Source organism: Trichomycterus rosablanca, chromosome 2 (assembly GCF_030014385.1).
Source record: "Trichomycterus rosablanca isolate fTriRos1 chromosome 2, fTriRos1.hap1, whole genome shotgun sequence".
In the NCBI taxonomy this organism is placed as follows: Eukaryota; Metazoa; Chordata; class Actinopteri; order Siluriformes; family Trichomycteridae; genus Trichomycterus; species Trichomycterus rosablanca.
In genome coordinates, this window is record NC_085989.1 from 9,750,370 (window position 1) to 9,770,095 (window position 19,726).

The 19,726-nt window shown below is 41.5% G+C and overlaps 1 protein-coding gene across 3 annotated transcripts in view; it reads left to right on the forward strand.

The window, feature by feature from the left end:
- Positions 1 to 19,726, forward strand: part of cers2a (ceramide synthase 2a) — a 57,934-nt gene that overhangs the window by 32,234 nt on the left and 5,974 nt on the right. For 2 of the 3 annotated variants that reach the window (XM_063011046.1, XM_063011053.1), the window contains exons 8-11: positions 5,747 to 5,875; positions 9,477 to 9,583; positions 10,627 to 10,780; positions 11,270 to 13,338. In XM_063011046.1, coding sequence (XP_062867116.1) covers positions 5,747 to 5,875; positions 9,477 to 9,583; positions 10,627 to 10,780; positions 11,270 to 11,428 — 549 coding nt within the window. In that variant the 3' untranslated portion in view covers positions 11,429 to 13,338. Of the gene's footprint in view, positions 1 to 5,746; positions 5,876 to 9,476; positions 9,584 to 10,626; positions 10,781 to 11,269; positions 13,339 to 19,726 lie in introns of those variants that run through there. The other variant, XR_010014979.1, reaches the window with a different exon arrangement.

Consider the following 19,726-nt stretch of genomic DNA (forward strand, 5'->3'; position numbering starts at 1 on the left):
AAACATGCTCAATGATGTTCCTGTCTGGTGACTGGGCTGGCCAGTCCTGGAGCACCTTGATCTTCTTCGCCTTGAGGAACTTTGATGTAGAGATGGATGTATGAGATGGAGCACCATCCTGCTGCAAAATTTGACCCCTTTTATGATTGGGAATGTAAGAGGTAGCTAATACTTCTTGATATTTTAGGCTATTGATATTGCCTTCCACCTTGCAAATGTTTCGCACACCCCCATACTGAATGTAACCCCAGACCATGATCTTTCCACCACCAAACTTAACAGTTTTCTGGGTGAATCTTGGATCCATACGGGCTCCAGTAGGTCTCCTGCAGTATTTGCGGCAGCTGTGGTGTAATTCAACTGAAGATTCATCTGAGAAATCCACCTTCTGCCACTTTTCCAGCGTCCATCCGTTTAGCAGGCTGTGGGCCATGGCGAATGCCACACGGTTTTTTAATTGCCTTTTGTTTAGTGCTGGCTTCTGGGCACTGATTCGACCATGGAGGCCATTTCAAGACAGAATCCTACAAACTGTTCTAGTTGACACAGGGATTTGAGGTGACCAGGCCTGGTGGAGCTCTGCTGCAGTGGAAGAGGGGCTGGCTTTGGATTTTCTAACCAACAAACGTTCCTCCTTAGCAGTTGTCTTGCGGGGTCTGCCGGACCTGGGCTTGTCAAAAACATCTCCAGTCTCTTCAAATCTTTTTTTAATTCTTTGTACTTGACGCTGAGACACATTAAAGGTGCCAGCCACCTCTGCAGTGGATCTGGTCTTCAGCCTCTTGATAATCAAGGCTTTGGTCGCAGGGTGGATTTTTGGCATGTTGTCAGAGGTGAAGTTGCAGTTCAAGTGAAGGTCTGGGGTGCTGGGGTTCTTTTTATACACACCCACTAATTAACCGATCAGTTAGTGAGCACAGGTGAGGCTGTAAACTAGGATTGGGTGCATTATATGACAAGGTGACAACTTTTGTCTTGCCAAAATCTGACCTTTCTGTGTTCATTAAATGATCAATATTTCTGCAGTGAAGCAAATTTATTTTCATAAATTAAACCTCATTTGGGAGGGTTTCAGCTTTCATATGAGTCATTTCTAAAACCAATGGATGAATTTAGTCAGGTTATAAGCTTTTGTTTCCACAACATGGATAAGCGACAGAACTTCTGTCAGGGACTGTAATAACCTTCAGAACAAACCTGTATAGGAAACTTTAATAAATTATTATTGTTATTATTACTATTTTTTTTACCTCTATAATTATTTCCTTGTGTATGATATGAAGAAAAGGCCCCCAAATTGCATTAAAAAAAAAAAAAAACCCCACTAAGCTTTTGAGTCATTTCTTCTGATTAGTTGTAATATTCACTATATCAGTGGTCCCCAGCCTTTTTTGCACCACGGACCGGTTTCATATAAGATATAATTTCACGGACCAGCGGGGGCGGGAGGATTTAAAATAGAAAAACTACAGCATGCAACTAGACACTGCTCCCACCTAGCGGTCATTGGGGACAATAACACCCGAAGAGTATTGGACATTTTAATTGCTTTTGTAGCGATCTCTAATTATTTATTCTTTCTTTGCGGCCCTGCGGTTGGAGACCACTGCACTATATGAAAGAGAAGTATCGGGACACCCCTTCTAATTCATGTGTTTTTGCCAAAACAATCCCTAATGTATAGTAAATTGGCAAGAGTTTAGGGGAGGCCCTTTATTGTTCCAGCATGACTGTGCCTCTGTGCACAAAGCAAGGGCCGAAACGGTAGCTCAGTGGGTAGCACTGTTGCCTCACAGCAAGAAGGTCCTGAGTTTGATCCACAGGTGGGGTGGTCTGGGTCCTTTCTGCATGTTCTCATGTCTTCATTGGTTTCCCCCGGGAGGTCCGGTTTCCTCCCACAGTCCACAGACATGCAAGTGAGGTGAACTGGAGATACAAAATTGTCCTTGTGAACTAATGAATCGTGTGTAACTACCTGTCCTGTCATGAATGTAACCTAAGTGTGTTAAACATGACGTTAAAATCCTAATAAATAATTCAGCCACACCAGTGGCTCAACAGCAGAAACAGTGGACTTGAACTGGCAGCCTTCTGATTTATAGTCCAGTACCTTAAAGCTCCAGTGGCCTGCACAGAGCCCTGACCTCAGCCCCATTCAACAGCTTTGGAATGAACTTGAACATCAAGTAAGGCTTTCTTGACCAGCATCAGTGCCCAGCCATACATGACTGAATGGAAACAAATACCCACAGACATACTTCAAAGAGTGGTGAGAAGCCTTCTCAGAACAGTGGCTGTTGGTATAGCTGGAATAATCACATACAGGTCATTTTATTTCATACTGTTTGTTTTTGAACTGGAATCCAACAAGCTCCAACAAGCTTAAGGTCATGTGTCTAAATACATTTGGCCATATAGTGTATTTATATGTGTAATAATAAGTTTTTTTTTATATGGGCATGTTTGCTAGGCCCCCATATTACTTAGTAAAGCCAATAATATTCCAGTTGGTGTTTGGTTGCGTTCAAGTTTGGAGTTTGAGCAGTGAATTCTCTGAGCACATTTTATGTAAAATTGAGTGATAATGGTGTGTCTGTAATATAGAAAAAAAATCAATCTCAGGGTGTTTATTGTTGGTGTAGAAATGCACTAGTGTCCTTACAATGCTTTACTTGTATCAGCTTATCAACATAGTTGAGAGTTCAACCTCTCACACATTATTTAAACATTAAACTTCCTGCCCTTTTATAGTGTACACATGCACTTTTGACACAATTATATTTTTGAAACATAAGCTATTGTTCTTTTGTCTCAAATTGTCTATTTAAAACCAGAAAAGCACATTTAATGGACTAATGCATGGTCAAGCGTAAATGCAGTGTTCACTTTTCCCCCTCATTTTGCAAATGGAAATGAATTATATAACCACTGAAGTCTGTATGCACTCGTACCAGACATTAGAAAATGTATTAAAAACCTTAATGGGTATGAAGTTATTTGACCTCAGACAATGCACAATGTTGAAGACAATGTTGAAGACACGTTTATCAATTATTCAGAATCTATCCTGCAATCAGTATTGTTTTCAACTCAGTTAGCTTATATCTGTAGTTGGAATCTGAACAATCCTGTGTGTATGTTATCTAAATCAGTGGTATCCAACCTTTTTGCACCACGGACAGTTTACATGTAAGATACACCGATCAGCCATAACGTTAAAACCACCTCCTTGTTTCTATACTCACTGTCCATTTTATCCGCTTCACTTACCATATAGAAGCACTTTGTAGTTCTACAATTACTGACTGTTGTCCATCTATTTCTCTACACAGTTCTTTCATCCCGTTCTTTAATGGTCAGGACCCCCACAGAGCCACCACAGAGTAGGTATTATTTAGGTGGTGGAGCATTCTCAGCACTGCAGTGACACTGACATGGTGGTGGTGTGTTAGTGTGTATTGTGCTGGTACGAGTGAATCAGACACAGCAGCGCTGCTGGAGTTTTTAAATACCGTGTCCACTCACTGTCCACTCTATTAGACACTCCTACCTAGTTGGTCCACCTTGTAGATGTGAAGTCAGAGACGATCGCTCATCTATTGCTGCTGTTTGAGTTGGTCATCTTCTAGACCTTCATCGGTGGTCACAGGATGCTGCCCACGGGGCGCTGTTGGCTGGATATATTTTTGGTTGGTGGACTATTCTCAGTCCAGCAGTTACAGTGAGGTGTTTAAAAACTCCCATCAATGCTGCTGTGTCTGATCCACTCATACAAGTACAACACACACTAACACACCACCACCATGTCAGTGTCACTGCAGTGCTGAGAATGATCCACCACCCAAATAATACTCACTCTGTAGTGGTCCTGTGGGAGTCCTGACCATTGAAGAACAGGTTGAAAGGGGGCCAACAAAGCATGCAGAGAAACAGATGGACTACAGTCAGTAATTCTAGAACAAAGTGCTTCTGTATGGTAAGTGGAGCTGATAAAAGAAACAAGGTTGTGGTTTAATGTAATGGCTGGTGTATAATTTCACGGACTGGAGGGAGATTTAAAATAGAAGAATTTATAGAATAGGAAATCAGTGTGAATCTGCAGTGAGACGCTGCTCCCACCTAGTGGTGATTGGGGACAATAACACCAGAAGAGTTTTGGAAATGTAGTTGCTCTTGTAGCGATCTGTACTTATTTATTCTTTCTCTGCGGCCCGGTAATAAATGACCCCAGTACCAGTCCACAGCCCAGTGGTTGGGGACCACTGATCTAAATGACATTTTTTATTTCTCCATTTTTTGCATTGATTTTTTCACTTCTAAATGATTTCTACATTTTTATTACATTATTGAGGCTGAGCTGGGGAAAAAAGCAATAGGTGTTGGGGTGGTGCAGCAGTAAATTATGCCAGCGTGCTGCCGCTGGGATCCAGAGTTTGAATCCCCAGTTTTGCTATAGGTTGTTCGGGCTGTGCCTGAGGGTGGGATGTCCATAATTGCCCCAGTTATGGGAAAACCCTGTTTAGCCATTGTCCTGCCCCTTACAGACACACAGCCAATCACGTGTCTGTATAGGCACCCGTCCGGCTTTGGAATGAACTCGAACATCAAGTGAGGCTTTCTTGACCAGCATCAGTGCCTAGTCATACATAACTGAATGGAAACAAGTTCTCATAGACATACTTCTTGTGAAAAGTCTTCTTAGAACAGTGGTTGCTGATATAGCTGAAATAATCACATACAGGTCGTTTTATTTTAATAGCTGAGCTGTGATTTGAACTTGAGAGCTCCGTATCTCAGCACTTGTGGGCTTTTGTATTTTACCGCTGTGCCATCCAGCCCTTCCCTCCCCCAGTTACTGTGAGAAACTTTCCTCATGTTAAGTATAAAGAGGGTTCTGGAAAAGTTCACTAGCTAAAAGAAATAGTGTCTGGTTATTGTTTGACACTTGGACACTTTAGTCACCTGCTTTCCATATTTGTCTAACAAATCCAACATTTAAATGTAAACAATAACTCCTCAGTACATTTCACTAGAGTAAGTTACTGTTTATCTTTTGCAACACATAGTGTAATTGTTTAGCTATTGACCACACAGTGTGTGCAATATGTTGTGTCCGTGTTGAACTTTGAATCTCTCCGAGTTGACCATGGGTCTGTTTGAAAACTTAGTGAGCTGCATTGCTACCCTACCGCCTACCTAGGCAGCTGCTTAAGTAGAGAGGATTCTAATAAGACATTAAACTTACAAGGCAGATTATTTAGACCCACTTCTTAGACAGCAATTATGTCACTACAGTTTTTGCTTACTAAGAGAACACCGTTAGCCTCAGGCTATTCAAACCAGTGGGCTGAGGGGACACAACCCTGTCACTCACAAACCTAAATTTGCAAATGAATGACACATGTACACCTTTATACAAATTAAAAATCATTAAGAATTTATTTACATTTGACGAGCTCATTCTCATTCATCCGCTATATTTGAATTGTTTTGTGTCTTCCCCACTGAGGAAGCACTGGATGCTCCCTACTTATTCAGTCTAAATATCACTCAGAATTAGGCATCTCAGTAGGCAGCATTATAAGGTACGTAAGTTCTGCAACTGACTTCTTCTCAGAAGCGCATAGGATAGTTTTTCAGACACTCACTTATAAAAATTGCACAACTCCATAATGGAATGGACAGTACCAACACGACAACCATTTCTAACAGACAATTTTTCTCTTTGTCTTTCTTTCTCACTCAGGACTTTAAGGAGCAGATACTTCACCATGTTGCCACCATCCTGTTGATCAGTTTCTCATGGTGTATGAACTACATTCGAGCAGGCACTCTGATAATGCTGGTGCACGATACTGCAGACTATTTACTCGAGGTATGTATGTATATTAATGTACAGTGTATCACAAAAGTGAGTACACCCCTCACATTTCTGCAAATATTTCATTATATATTTTCATGGGACAACACTATAGAAATAAAACTTGGGTATAACTTAGAGTATTCAGTGTACAACTTGTATAGCAGTGTAGATTTACTGTCTTCTGAAAATAACTCAACACACAGCCATTAATGTCTAAATAGCTGGCAACATAAGTGAGTACACCCCACAGTGAACATGTCCAAATTGTGCCCAAAGTGTCAATATTTTGTGTGACCACCATTATTATCCAGCACTGCCTTAACCCTCCTGGGCATGGAATTCACCAGAGCTGCACAGGTTGCTACTGGAATCCTCTTCCACTCCTCCATGATGACATCACGGAGCTGGTGGATGTTAGACACCTTGAACTCCTCCACCTTCCACTTGAGGATGCGCCACAGGTGCTCAATTGGGTTTAGTCCATCACCTTTACCTTCAGCTTCCTCAGCAAGGCAGTTGTCATCTTGGAGGTTGTGTTTGGGGTCGTTATCCTGTTGGAAAACTGCCATGAGGCCCAGTTTTCGAAGGGATGGGATCATGCTCTGTTTCAGAATGTCACAGTACATGTTGGAATTCATGTTTCCCTCAATGAACTGCAGCTCCCCAGTGCCAGCAACACTCATGCAGCCCAAGACCATGATGCTACCACCACCATGCTTGACTGTAGGCAAGATACAGTTGTCTTGGTACTTCTCACCAGGGCGCCGCCACACATGCTGGACACCATCTGAGCCAAACAAGTTTATCTTGGTCTCGTCAGACCACAGGGCATTCCAGTAATCCATGTTCTTGGACTGCTTGTCTTCAGCAAACTGTTTGCGGGCTTTCTTATGCGTCAGCTTCCTTCTGGGATGACGACCATGCAGACCGAGTTGATGCAGTGTGCGGCGTATGGTCTGAGCACTGACAGGCTGACCTCCCACGTCTTCAACCTCTGCAGCAATGCTGGCAGCACTCATGTGTCTATTTTTTAAAGCCAACCTCTGGATATGACGCCGAACACGTGGACTCAACTTCTTTGGTCGACCCTGGCGAAGCCTGTTCCGAGTGGAACCTGTCCTGGAAAACCGCTGTATGACCTTGGCCACCATGCTGTAGCTCAGTTTCAGGGTGTTAGCAATCTTCTTATAGCCCAGGCCATCTTTGTGGAGAGCAACAATTCTATTTTTCACATCCTCAGAGAGTTCTTTGCCATGAGGTGCCATGTTGAATATCCAGTGGCCAGTATGAGAGAATTGTACCAAAACACCAAATTTAACAGCCCTGCTCCCCATTTACACCTGGGACCTTGACACATGACACCAGGGAGGGACAACGACACATTTGGGCACAATTTGGACATGTTCACTGTGGGGTGTACTCACTTATGTTGCCAGCTGTTTAGACATTAATGGCTGTGTGTTGAGTTATTTTCAGAAGACAGTAAATCTACACTGCTATACAAGCTGTACACTGACTACTCTAAGTTATATCCAAGTTTCATGTCTATAGTGTTGTCCCATGAAAAGATATAATGAAATATTTGCAGAAATGTGAGGGGTGTACTCACTTTTGTGATACACTGTAAGTACATCCCGTTTTCAGACAAGTTGGGGCATTTTGTAAAAAAACAAACAAACAAACAAACAAAAAAAAAAAGACCTCCAAGAATCTGTGATTTGGATCTGTGTACAAAGTACAAAGAATTACAAGCCGGTCGTGTGGCGCAGCGGTAAACTACGCTAGCACACCAGAGCTAGGTTTTCAAATACATCGTATCGAAACTCAGCTCTGCCATCCGGCTGGGCTGTGCGGCTACATTAACGATTGGCTGTTGTTCATAGGGTTAGGGGGCAAGCCGGATCATGGATCCTCATAACTGGTGCAATTATGACCTCTGCTGGTTGATTGATGGTGCCTGCACAGGGCTGAGGAATAATGCTGATCAGGGTGTGGCTCTCTGTGCACAGTGCTGATCAGTATATGTGAACTCGACTCGTGCAGGTGAAACTTGCAGTCTGTACTGAGCACGTGTCGGAGGGGGCGTGTGTCACTGTATTTTGAAAGTATATATTCAAGTTACACAGTTGTTTAATGCACAATATGCAGGTGAATTGGTAATAGATGAGGGTATCATTATTAAAAGGAGGATCCACCAAAGGGTTCTGGTTCTCCATACTAAGCATTAAAAAGACCATCCTAATATTAGCAAATGATGCAAAAACCAACACACCATCACATACCATATGAGAACATTGACGCTGAGTCGTATATTGGGATTTTATAGAAACGTATGCTGCCTGAATCATGAAGAAGATTTATTGTTTGGGATTACTGATTATTTGAGCGAAACATTGCCAAAGCTGTAAAAACATTGGTGCCCAGGTGCCACAGCGGGATATTCTGAACACCTCGGTTCGGAACTCGGTGTTGCCACCGGTTGGCTTGGTGCCATCTGGAGGGCATAATTTGCAGTGCCTGCAGCAGATACTAATCGGCCACCGTATCTGCAGGGTGGGGGCCGGACTGTGTGTGGGTGGGTGGGTCTTCATACGCTGTGTAAGGACCCTGATTGGCGGAAGAGACGGAGGGGAGGGGCTGCACACGTGTCGGAAGAGACGTGTACAGCCACGTGCTCTCCTTGGATGCGATCTGGTATCTCTTAGCAGCGGTGGACAAAAATTAGTGCATGTGTTAAACTGGCCTGCCTGCAGTCCAGATCTGTCTCCTATTGAAAATACATGGCACATCATTAACAGAAGAATCAGACAACAGTGACTGAACTTAAATGTGTTAAACATGGTAAATATTGTATCAAGCATAAATGGGGAAAGAATTCTGTTTGAACTGCAAAAATTAGTGTCCTCAGTTTCAATATCAATTAAAAGTGTAGTTAGTTGGAAAGGTGATGGAACATGGTGGTAAACACAACTCTCAAAACATGTCTTTATTTCTACTTTTGTCATTTATAATAACCAAAATGATTAGTGTTTTTATATGTGAAGAAGACATTCATAAGTAAAATGCAGCATATTTAGAACATTTCAAATAAATATTTTTGAACTAACTCATGACTAAATATGACCAAGGGGTGCTCGAGTGGGGCAGCATTCTCTTACTCTGGTCCACCATGTCTCATACCTGCAGAAGTCTGAGGAAGGAAAAGCCAGACAGCATGACCTGTTGAGGAATACAGTGAGCATAGCACGATCCGGGCTACCTGTAAGAATTTGTCATTCCTCATAATGAAGCACGTGTTGGGCAGTGACGGAGTCGTGCCAGTGGCAGGGGCACCGGAGTGCGCGTGGAAATTGCATATATGCAAACTAGGCCACTGCAAACGAGCAGGAAAAAATAATGCAAATGCAGCTTAAATGGTTTTTTTCTTTTGCAGACTTTAGAGCATAAAGCTGATTAGTTTTGACTTATTTTGTAATCTAGGCTTCAACATTTGGCAATAAATGTTTTAACACTTGATGTGACGCTTTAGTTTTATTGAAACGGTCCGATGCTGACACCTAGTGGAAATTTGACGCAACTTCATCTCTGCCTGGTTTTTTCTGTTTGGTTGCAGTCGGCCAAAATGTTTAACTACGCTGGCTGGAGAAATACCTGTAACTACATCTTCATCATCTTTGCCACTGTCTTCTTCATCACAAGACTTGTGATCTTTCCATTCTGGTAAGCGTTTTAGTTCATTTGTGTAATGGGTAACATTGTGTGATAGGAAACATAAGGGCAAGCCGTAGCCTAGTGGTTAAGGTACTGGACTAGTAATCTGAAGGTCGCTTGTTCAAGCCCCAATACTGCCAGGTTGCTGCTGGTGGTCCCTTGAGCAAGGCCCTTAACCCTAGATTGCTCAGACTGTATACTGTAACTGTACTGTAAGTCATTATAACATTAAAACCACCTCCTTGTTTCTACACTCACTGTCCATTTTACCAGCTCCACTTACCATATAGAAGCACTTTGTAGTTCTACAATTACTGACTGTAGTCCATCTATTTCTCTACATATCTTTTTAGTCTGCTTTCACCCTGTTCTTCAATGGTCAGGACCCCCACAGAGCAGGTATTATTAAGGTGGTGGTTCATTCTCAGCACTGCAGTGACACTGACATGGTGGTGGTGTGTTAGTGTGTGTTGTGTTGGTATGAGTGGATCAGACACAAAATACCGTCTCCACTCACTGTCCACTCTATTAGACACTCCTACCTAGTTGGTCCACCTTGTAGATGTAAAGTCAGAGACGATCGCTCATCTATTGCTGCTGTTTTGAGTTGGTCATCTTCTAGACCTTCATCAGTGGTCACACTGTTGGCTGGATATATTTTTGGTTGGTGGATTATTCTCAGTCAAGCAGTGACAGTGAGGTGTTTAAAAATCTTAATCACTCATACCAGCACAACACACACTAACACACCACCACCATGTCGGTGTCACTACAGTGCTGAGAATGATGCCAAATAATACCTACTCTGTAGTGGTCCTGTGGGGGTCCTGACCATTGAAGAACAGCATAAAAGGGGGCTAACAGAGCATGCAGAGAAACAGATTGACTACAGTCCGTAATTGTAGAACTATAAAGTGCTCCTATATGGTGAGTGGAGCTGATGAAATGGACAGTGTGTATAGAAACAAGGAGGTGGTTTTAATGTTATGGTTGATCAGTGTATGTAGTGATATTTTCTGATTATAATTACAAATGTGCTGTATCCGTATTAGGATCCTGCACTGTACGTGGGTGTATCCAGTCACCATCTATCCTCCGTTTTTTGGTTATTACTTCTTCAACGGCCTCCTCCTGGTGCTTCAGTGTCTGCACATCTTCTGGTTTGTGCTTATTCTACGCATGGCAATCAAGTTCCTCCCTAAAAATGTAAGTCTCTTACACACACACACGGCACACCATTAATAGTTTAAGAATTAAGGTTTGTAAAATGTATTTTAAAATTTATTGCATAATAAACTCTCTAAACGAAGGCTGTAGTTCATTTTTATCAAACCAAGCTAACACAGGTAGTGATTGAGGTGTGGGGCACATATTTTGCGAACACCAGACAACACACAGCACAGGAGTGTCTTTTAGGTTTGTCACTCCACTATTAAAACCTAATTTGAATTATTGCCAGTCATTCTGTCTCTGTCTTTTGTTGGCATGCAAATTTTGGCTCCTATTTCGGACACTTGCATTAAAAACAAAGGGTCTTATGTGAACGAAGCGTCACCCTAGGACTGTAATATTAGTTTACCCTTTACCCTTCCAGATTGGTGGCTGTCATGCCATAGGAGCCACTTCAAGTGGGTGGGAATAAGTAATGACAAAATTCAGAGCAAAGAAAAAACAGGTTCATTTTGTGTTCTGCAGCATATCGTAGAGGACGAGAGGAGCGACAGAGAAGAGACGGACGACTCGGAGGACGAAGACGCCAAGCCACACGAGAAAGAGAGACGGGTCAAGACCAAAAACGGCCCTTTGCAAAACGGCCACACTCCTTCAAATAACAACCACCGCAAGACCGAGTGATAGGAAAGGACTAGGACGGGCTCGGGTGTGGCCTTCTATTGATAACTGTAACACACACACACACACATACACACAAATACATTTTACCAAGTAGAGAAAGCTGATTAAGACCCTCCAACACTAATCTTAATCAAATTAGATACAAATAAAATGATGTCCTTGTTAGTTTATGCACTATATGCACTAAATTCTGCGAGAGAAATGAGGGGCGGCGAATCGTGACCTGCTTTGTTGTGTATGACCTGCCTACTGGCTTCCATTTAGAGATCATGCCTCGTTTTTCTACCCTTATTGCCTTATTCTGTGTGTGTTCTATATGTCTTCATAAAAAAAAAAAACACTGCCAATATTGACTCTGCAATCACAACTATAAGAAGCATTCCATGGTTTTCCAGCTGCTCCTAAATGCCTGGACGTTACGATTAGCGCCAGACCTTTTCACCCAGCATTTCCGCCGGGTCTCCAAAAACATTCCTAGAGTTCGTATGAACCTACACTATCGTCTAGACTAGTCTGGACCGCTTTACATTGACCTGCACTAGCACTGCCTGTCAAAGCTTTCCCTGCTCATGCCTAACACACACTGCAAGTACTTAAGCCGGATTTCTCATTCACCAACGGATTTGGGGGGAGGGAAGGTGGGTACTGAATGCCTCATGCAATAGTGTAGTAGGCTTTATAGAGGTAAACGTGTAAGAAGTGTATAACAAGGAGCTTGTTACACTTAAGCCTAGTTATTGCATTGAATTAAACAGTGAACCCGACTTAAAAAAAAAAAAAAACCAATTATTATTTATGCTGTTTGAAAGAATATGCTAAAATACACACAAGAATTGTTTATATAAATAACTTATTTCATTTATGTTTTGTCTGTTTTACCACCGCTTAGTTCTACTCAGGGTCGCAGTGGGTCCAGTTCACTGGGGGGAAGGCAGGAAACACCCCAGACAGAGGTCGCCTGTCCATCACAGGGCAAACACACACACATACACACACACACACACACATTCAATTCAAGTAACTCCAGTTGAAGATCCTGGGTTCGATCCCCAGATCTGTGTGGAGTTTGCATGTTCTCCCCGTGTCCGCGTGGGTTTCTTTCGGGTGCCCCGGTTTCCTCCCACAGTCCACAGACATGCAAGTGAGGTGAATTGGAGACACTAAATTGTCCATGACTGTTCAATATAACCTTGTGAACTGATGAAACTTGTGTAACGAGTAACTATCGTTCCTGTCATGATTGTAACCAAAGTGTAAAACATGACGTTAAAATCCTAATAAACAAAGTAACTCCAGTTAACCTGACTGCATGTCTTTGGGAGGAAGTGGGAGGAAACCGGAGCACCTCGTGGAAGCCCACACAGACATATAGGGAGGACATGCTTTCCAGAACCTTCTTACCATGGGGTGACGGTGCTACCCGCTGTACTGCCCTAAATAAATAACCTGCATTAGGAAAATAAAAGGTGTTATGACCTCGACTTGCTATTCAATCATTTAAATAAATAAATATTATTTAATACAATATAATAAATATAATAAATAATTATTTGAATGCTAAAACAATAAAAAGGGAGGCTCGGTGGGTAGCACTGTCACCTCACAGCAAAAAAAGGTCCTGGGTTTGATTCCCAGGTAGTGTTCTAAGTCAGTTCTGGATGGACTTTGCATGTTCTCCCCGTGTCTGGGAGGAAACTGGAGCTCCCGGAGGAAATCCACACACAGTCCAAAGACGTGCCAGTGAGGTGAATTGGAGATACAAAATTGTCCATGACTGTGTTTGACATTAAAACTGATTGAACTGATAAATCTTGAGTAATGAGTAACTACCGTTCCTGTCATTAATGTAACCAAAGTGTAAAACATGATGTTAAAATCCTAATAAATAAATAAATAAATATCCAAAGCGACTTACAGTACTGGGACAGTATACTGTCTATGCAATTGAGGGTTAAGGGCCTTTCTCAAGGGCCCAGCAGTGACAACCTGGCAGTGGTGGGGCTTGAACCAGTGACCTTTTGATTGCTAGTCTAGTACCTTAACCACTAGGCTACAACTGCCCGCACTTCTGTCATATGATAATCACATTATCTTCCCCTCTGATTGCACTTCAGGGACATACAGTGAGTTTTGGAAACCACTATATTGTACCGACGTGTTTTAGGCAGAAGTATAACATGCACCCTGTAATACACTCGTACGTTCAGCTCTGATTTTGATACTATTCTGGGTGGGTCATTCACTGTTGCCTTCATTGTGCATGTCTTGATAATGCACCATGTTTTAAACACCAGCTTTCTTTCCAAATCTCTACTTTATACACAGATCAGCCTTAACATTAAAACCACCTCCTTGTTTCTACACTCACTGTCCATTTTATCAGCTCCACTTACCATATAGGAGCATTGACTTTAGTCCATCTATTTCTTTACATACTTTTGTAGCCTGCTTTCACCCTGCTCCTCAATGGTCAGGACCACCACAGAGCAGGTATTATTTAGGTGGTGGATCATTCTCAGAACTGCAGTTACACTGACATGGTGGTGGTGTGTTCGAGTGTGTTGTGCTGGTATGAGTGTATTTAAAAACTCCAGCAGTGCTGCTGTGTCTGATCCAGTGTCCACTCACTGTCCACTGTATTAGACACTCCTACCTAGTTGGTTCACCTTGTAGATGTAAAGTCAGAGACGATCGCTCATTTATTGCTGCTGTTTGAGTTGGTCATCTTCTAGACCTTCATCAGTGGTCACAGGGTGCTGCCCACGGGGCGCTCTTGGCTGGATATTTTTGGTTGGTGGACTTTTCTCAGTCAAGCAGTGACAGTGAGGTGTTTAAAAACTCCAGCAGCGCTGCTGTGTCTTATCCACTCATACCAGCACAACACACACTAACACACCACCATGCGTGCGAGAATGATCCACCACCCAAATAATACCTGCTCTGTGGGGGTCCTGACCATTGACGAACAGCATGAAATGGGGCTAAAAAAGCATGTAGAGAAACAGATGGACTACAGTTAGTAATTGTTAAACTACAAAGTGCTTCTATATGGTAAGTGGAGCTGATAAAATGGACAGTGAGTGTAGAAACAAGGAGGTGGTTTTAATGTTATGCCTGATCGATGTATTTGTTCTGTTCTAAGTTTCTCACTGTTTGCTACACGGTCTTAAGTAACATGGACAGTTTCACATTTTAAGACTCTGTGGTTTCGAAATTTGATTCCCCATGTCGGAGACTGGTGTGCAGTCGATCCATACGTGTTTTTGAAAGTCTTGCGGCGTCTATTAGGTTCCAAAAACACCCGGATCAACCTGAGAATGACCAGATTTAATACTCACGGCTCGAGTCAGGGAAAGGCTTAACTTAACTTAACTTAAACTTAACCTTTTAAGCTGCTCACTTTGGTGTAGCTTCATGTCTAATAGATCTTAGTGGTGCCTTACATTTATCCGATGTCTTTAATCTGTCGCATTGTGATAATAAATAATGTCTAACAGCTTTAAATCAGGCTTAATTCAGAACATGCCAGTGTAGTAAAACAACTCCTCTTAAAAAATAGCTTTAAAAAAGCTTTACTTTCACTTATTTCATTTGATTGTTGCTTCTTTAATAACTAAAGAAATCATAGCATTCCATCATATTATTTTATTATATTTTTTTTTTTTGTTGATTGTGGTTTTATGTTGGTTTTCATTAGTTCTTTTAAATTAAGGCCCAAAGAATGTCCAGATTCAAAGAATTTCCAGTTTGTTCGATTTATGCAAATAATGAACAACAAAAGCCTATTAATAGTCTATTGGTATGATTTAACTGTATAAACAGATCATGATCCGACTCATATTCTGTACTAAAATGGATCCACAGTGAAGAATGATAAAATACTGAATGATGTTTACACATCATTTTTTTGGTTGAATGATTGTTCTAAATTATGACAGTTGTAGTATTAAGCTGAACAGTCAGTATTTATTACACATTTGGCCATCAGCACTTTATACAGATTCAGATGTACAGACTTTTTATGGCAGTGCGTGATTTTCAAATGAGAGTACACATCTAGAGATCGTTTTCTTCTTTAAATAATTGGCACATGTAGTAAATATGGGTTGAAACAAAGGTCAGGAAAATGCTTGTGTTCATTAACTTTAACTCTGTCTGTGTTTGGTGTGACATTAAGCTAGGTGTCATGTTTGTTTTCAATTATGGTTTGGTACTATGTGTTCTCGCTTTCCCAACTTTACAGCACAAAGCCTTTTGGTGCATCTTCCAAATATGTTATTGGTATGTAGTTTGGAGACTTGGTGACCCTAACATCCAATACCATCTCTTGCAAACTTTGAGCCATGTTTTTTTTTTTTTTTTTTTTTTTTTAAGAATTTGTTTATACCTGGGTGCTTAGGTGGTGCAGCGGTAAACTCCGCTAGAACACCAGAGCTGGGATTTCGAATACATCGTATCGACATCTGTTGTTCATATGGCTGGGTGGCTACATGAACAACGTTTGGCTGTTGTTCATCCAGGTAGGGGAGCCGGATAGGTACCTCATAACTGATGCAATTACGACCTCTGCTGGCTGCACAGAGTAGAGGAAAAATGCTGATCAGGGTGTGTCTCTCCGTGCACAAGGCTGATTGGTATGAGAACTGGGTCAATGGGTCGCAGAGAAAACAAACAATAATGAAATAAATGCATTTTAACAGGCACGTAATCTCCCCCTTGTGGAGGCTTCTTGTAAACCACAGTGGGACCAGATTGTACGGAGCAAAACAAAGAGAATAAGAGGCACTGTTTTAGCAGATGCTTTTATCCAAAGCGACTTACAGTTGTGACCGTATACAGTCTAAGCAATTGAGAAATAAGTGCCTTGCTCAAGGGCCCAACGGTGACATTGGTGGGGCTTGAACTGGCAACCTTCTGATTACTGGACCAGTACTTTAACCACAAAGCTACAGCTACCATGGGTTGCATAAAAATGGACCACATGGAACCTTGTTCTAGACCAATCTCCATGGTATCTCTAGGATTGGATAAGGAAAGATAATTAATAAGCACACCTGACTTAATTCCTGGCTGCATCTCAAACCACATACTAAATATACATTAATGATACCATTGGTAGTGTCCTAAATTGCTGCTCAGGTGGCACAGTGGTAAAATATGCTAGCACACCAGAGCTGGGATTTTGAATACATTATATCGATTGATGGCGCCTGCACAGAGTAGAGGAATAATGCTGATCAGGGTGTGTCTCTACGTGCACAAGGCTGATTGGCATGAGAACTCGGCTCGTGCAGGTGAAAAGATGCAGTCAGGTTCTGCTCACGTGTCGGGGGGGCTTGTCAGTTCGCTCTCCTCAATCAGAGGTGGGGGTCAGCACCAGTAGAGAGGAAGCATAACGCTATCAGGTAAAAATTGGACGCGCTAAAAATGGGGAGAAAAAAGGGAGTAAACGCATTAAAAAAAGACTTGGTTATACCTTTAAGTTCTTCTTGTTCTACTTGTTTTCCTGTCGTCCAAGTTGATTGTTTATATCTTATATTTACGCCTCAGTGAAACAGTCTTAGAGAGTTTACACGCACATTGGGCAGCTTTTTGGCTTTCTTTAATAGTTATACATCTTGTGATGCACTTGCTTATTTTCCAGATATGTACACCTTATATACTGTATAATAGTACCAACAATTAAATATGGTCAGGTGCCCCTTTTAAAAGAAGTAAGCTATACATTAGGACCACTTGCATGATGATCTGTCACAATAGCTGTCTTGAGCTCAAAACAAAAGTCCTGTCGTATCTTATTCCAGCACGTCCCTCAGATTCTATATATTGCGAAGAAGATCATCCTAACAAAGCATGTAGAGAAACAGATGGACTACAGTCAGTAATTGTAGAACTATAAAGTGCTTCTATTTGGTAAGTGGAGCTGATAAAATGGACAGTGAGTGTAGAAACAAAGAGGTGGTTTTTATGTTATGGCTGATCGGTGTACATTTATGATACTATTGGTAGTGTCCTAAATCCCATAGTCACTCTGCTTGATCTTGTTCTCACATGGCTCTTTAGATGTGTATTCCCTTCTGAGATCTTATTTGTCTTAACAGTACAGCAGCAGTTCTCAGACATGAGTGAAACATCGATATGTTGTTTATAATTTATGCATAATAATGTACATGTGTAAAGCCAACATGTAGTGTTTATGCTTTTTGTTGTAAATTCTTTAAGTGCCTGTGCTTACTCGACATGTCTCACAAATCGACTGAAAGCTGTTATTTCAGTGTTCGAATGGAAATAAACAAAATACTAATAATAAGGATTAGAAATATGATGAGGGTTGGGGCCAATAGTTTACCTGTTTCGGTCATGTTTAATTTTTGTTCAAATTTTGTTTGTCTTTTTTTTTTTTTTATCTCTTTGTAAGTGCCTTATTTCTTGAACACATATTTATGTACTTCTCATTCCTGGATTCAGACTGGCATTCCCCTTGTACAGAACTCATGTGTTCCATTTCCGTTGTACAGATGTTTTAATCATTCTTAAGCTTCCTTTATTCTGTCTTGTGTAGCTATGACAGGTCTAAAACTGTAAATAAAGTGAGAGCTGATGGGACCAGATCACACTTCCATACTAACATACATGTCTTGATTTTTAGGCCTTCTTGTTCTGTTTGCAGCTTTACTCTTTATCTAAATCCAGCATTCCACCATTACAGGTTAGACGATAAAACCAGCTAAGGCAGACAAAGGAATCGTTTCGACACAAACACAACATGATTGGTGTATTATGTTGTATCCTTTATTGTCTTAATGCAATGTGAGATAAATAACTATGGACAACCATCTGCTTGGAATCATTTCTGACTTCATTCTGATTTTATTTCTGTTGTTGCTTGGCGAAGTGGGCTTCCATTAAGCTACTGGGTTATTTTTCTTCTTAATTTAGGGTAACTGCTTTATTTATTAATGGTGATGATTGCATAACATGATCCATACCATATTTTAAATAACATATATAAATGAGAAAAAATATGCATTATTAGGCGCACAGGTGGTGCAGCGGGATATTATGCTAGCACACCAGCGCTGAGATTCTGAACTCGGCGGTGCCAACGGTCGGCTGGGAGCCATCTAGCGGGCATAATTGGCAGATACTGATTGCCTACTGTTTCTGCTAGGGCAGGATGACCAAACTATGTGGGGGGGGGGTCTTCAAACGCTGAGTAAGAAACCTGATTGGTGGCTGAGAGGCGCCTGTGCAGAGTGCATGGGCGAAAAAGAGTTCCTCTAAGGGCTGCATGTGAGTCGGACTGCAATCGGGGATCCCCCAGCAGCGGAAGACAAATTGACTATGCTAAATTGGGAGAAAATGGATAAATAAAAAAAAATACATTATTAATGTGCCATTTAAATTGAATTACACTCTCATTAATGCCATTTGTACAAAATCGGACATCCAAAAAAGGACGGTGTAAATTACACATTATGATTATATTATTCTTCAAAAAATGTCTGCACTTTTTAAACTCTTTTTTTTAACACTTTTATTTAATATTTATTAAGAATTTCAAAAACAAATGACATCACTTTTCTACATAGGCAACTGCTGATGCATTTTCCCAGCATTGTACCAACTTTTTGTGTACCAACCAAATGTGTTTGGTTGAGCGTGTAGCCACTGATGCACCGCTGCTTTCACATCATCATCATTAGAAAATCTGCTTCCCCTTAAAGCTTCTTTGAGCATCCAAAACGGTGGAAATCAGATGGCGCTAAATCTGGACTGTAAGCGTCTCTCAGACACGACCATTACTTCTCCAACATCGAGGTTGCTCAAGGGCCCAACAGTGACAACCTGAAAAACCCTGTTCTAGACCACAATCTCCATGGTATCTCTAGGATATGATAAGGAGAGATTATTAATAAGCACGCCTGATTTTTCTACATAGGCACCTTCCGATGCATTTTCCCAGCATCGTACCAACTTTTTAAGCGTCTCTCAGTCTATCCGACACGACCAATTACTTCTCCTCCCACCTTCACCGTTTCCAACCAAAATATAAAAGTGTGGGTATCGAAGTGGGTTTGAATTATTTGGAAGCTGCTTAGTTTGCCTGAGCCTAGATCCAAATATGTTGTTAAAAAAGCAAGCACTTTCCAACACAAAGCCCACTTGTTTATTTATTTATTCACTGTCTGTTTCATCACCGCTCTATCCCAGGGCTGCAGTGGGTCCGACTCACTGGGCGAAAGACAGTAAAAACCCCAGACATGTCGCCGGTCCATCACAGAGCAAACACAATCA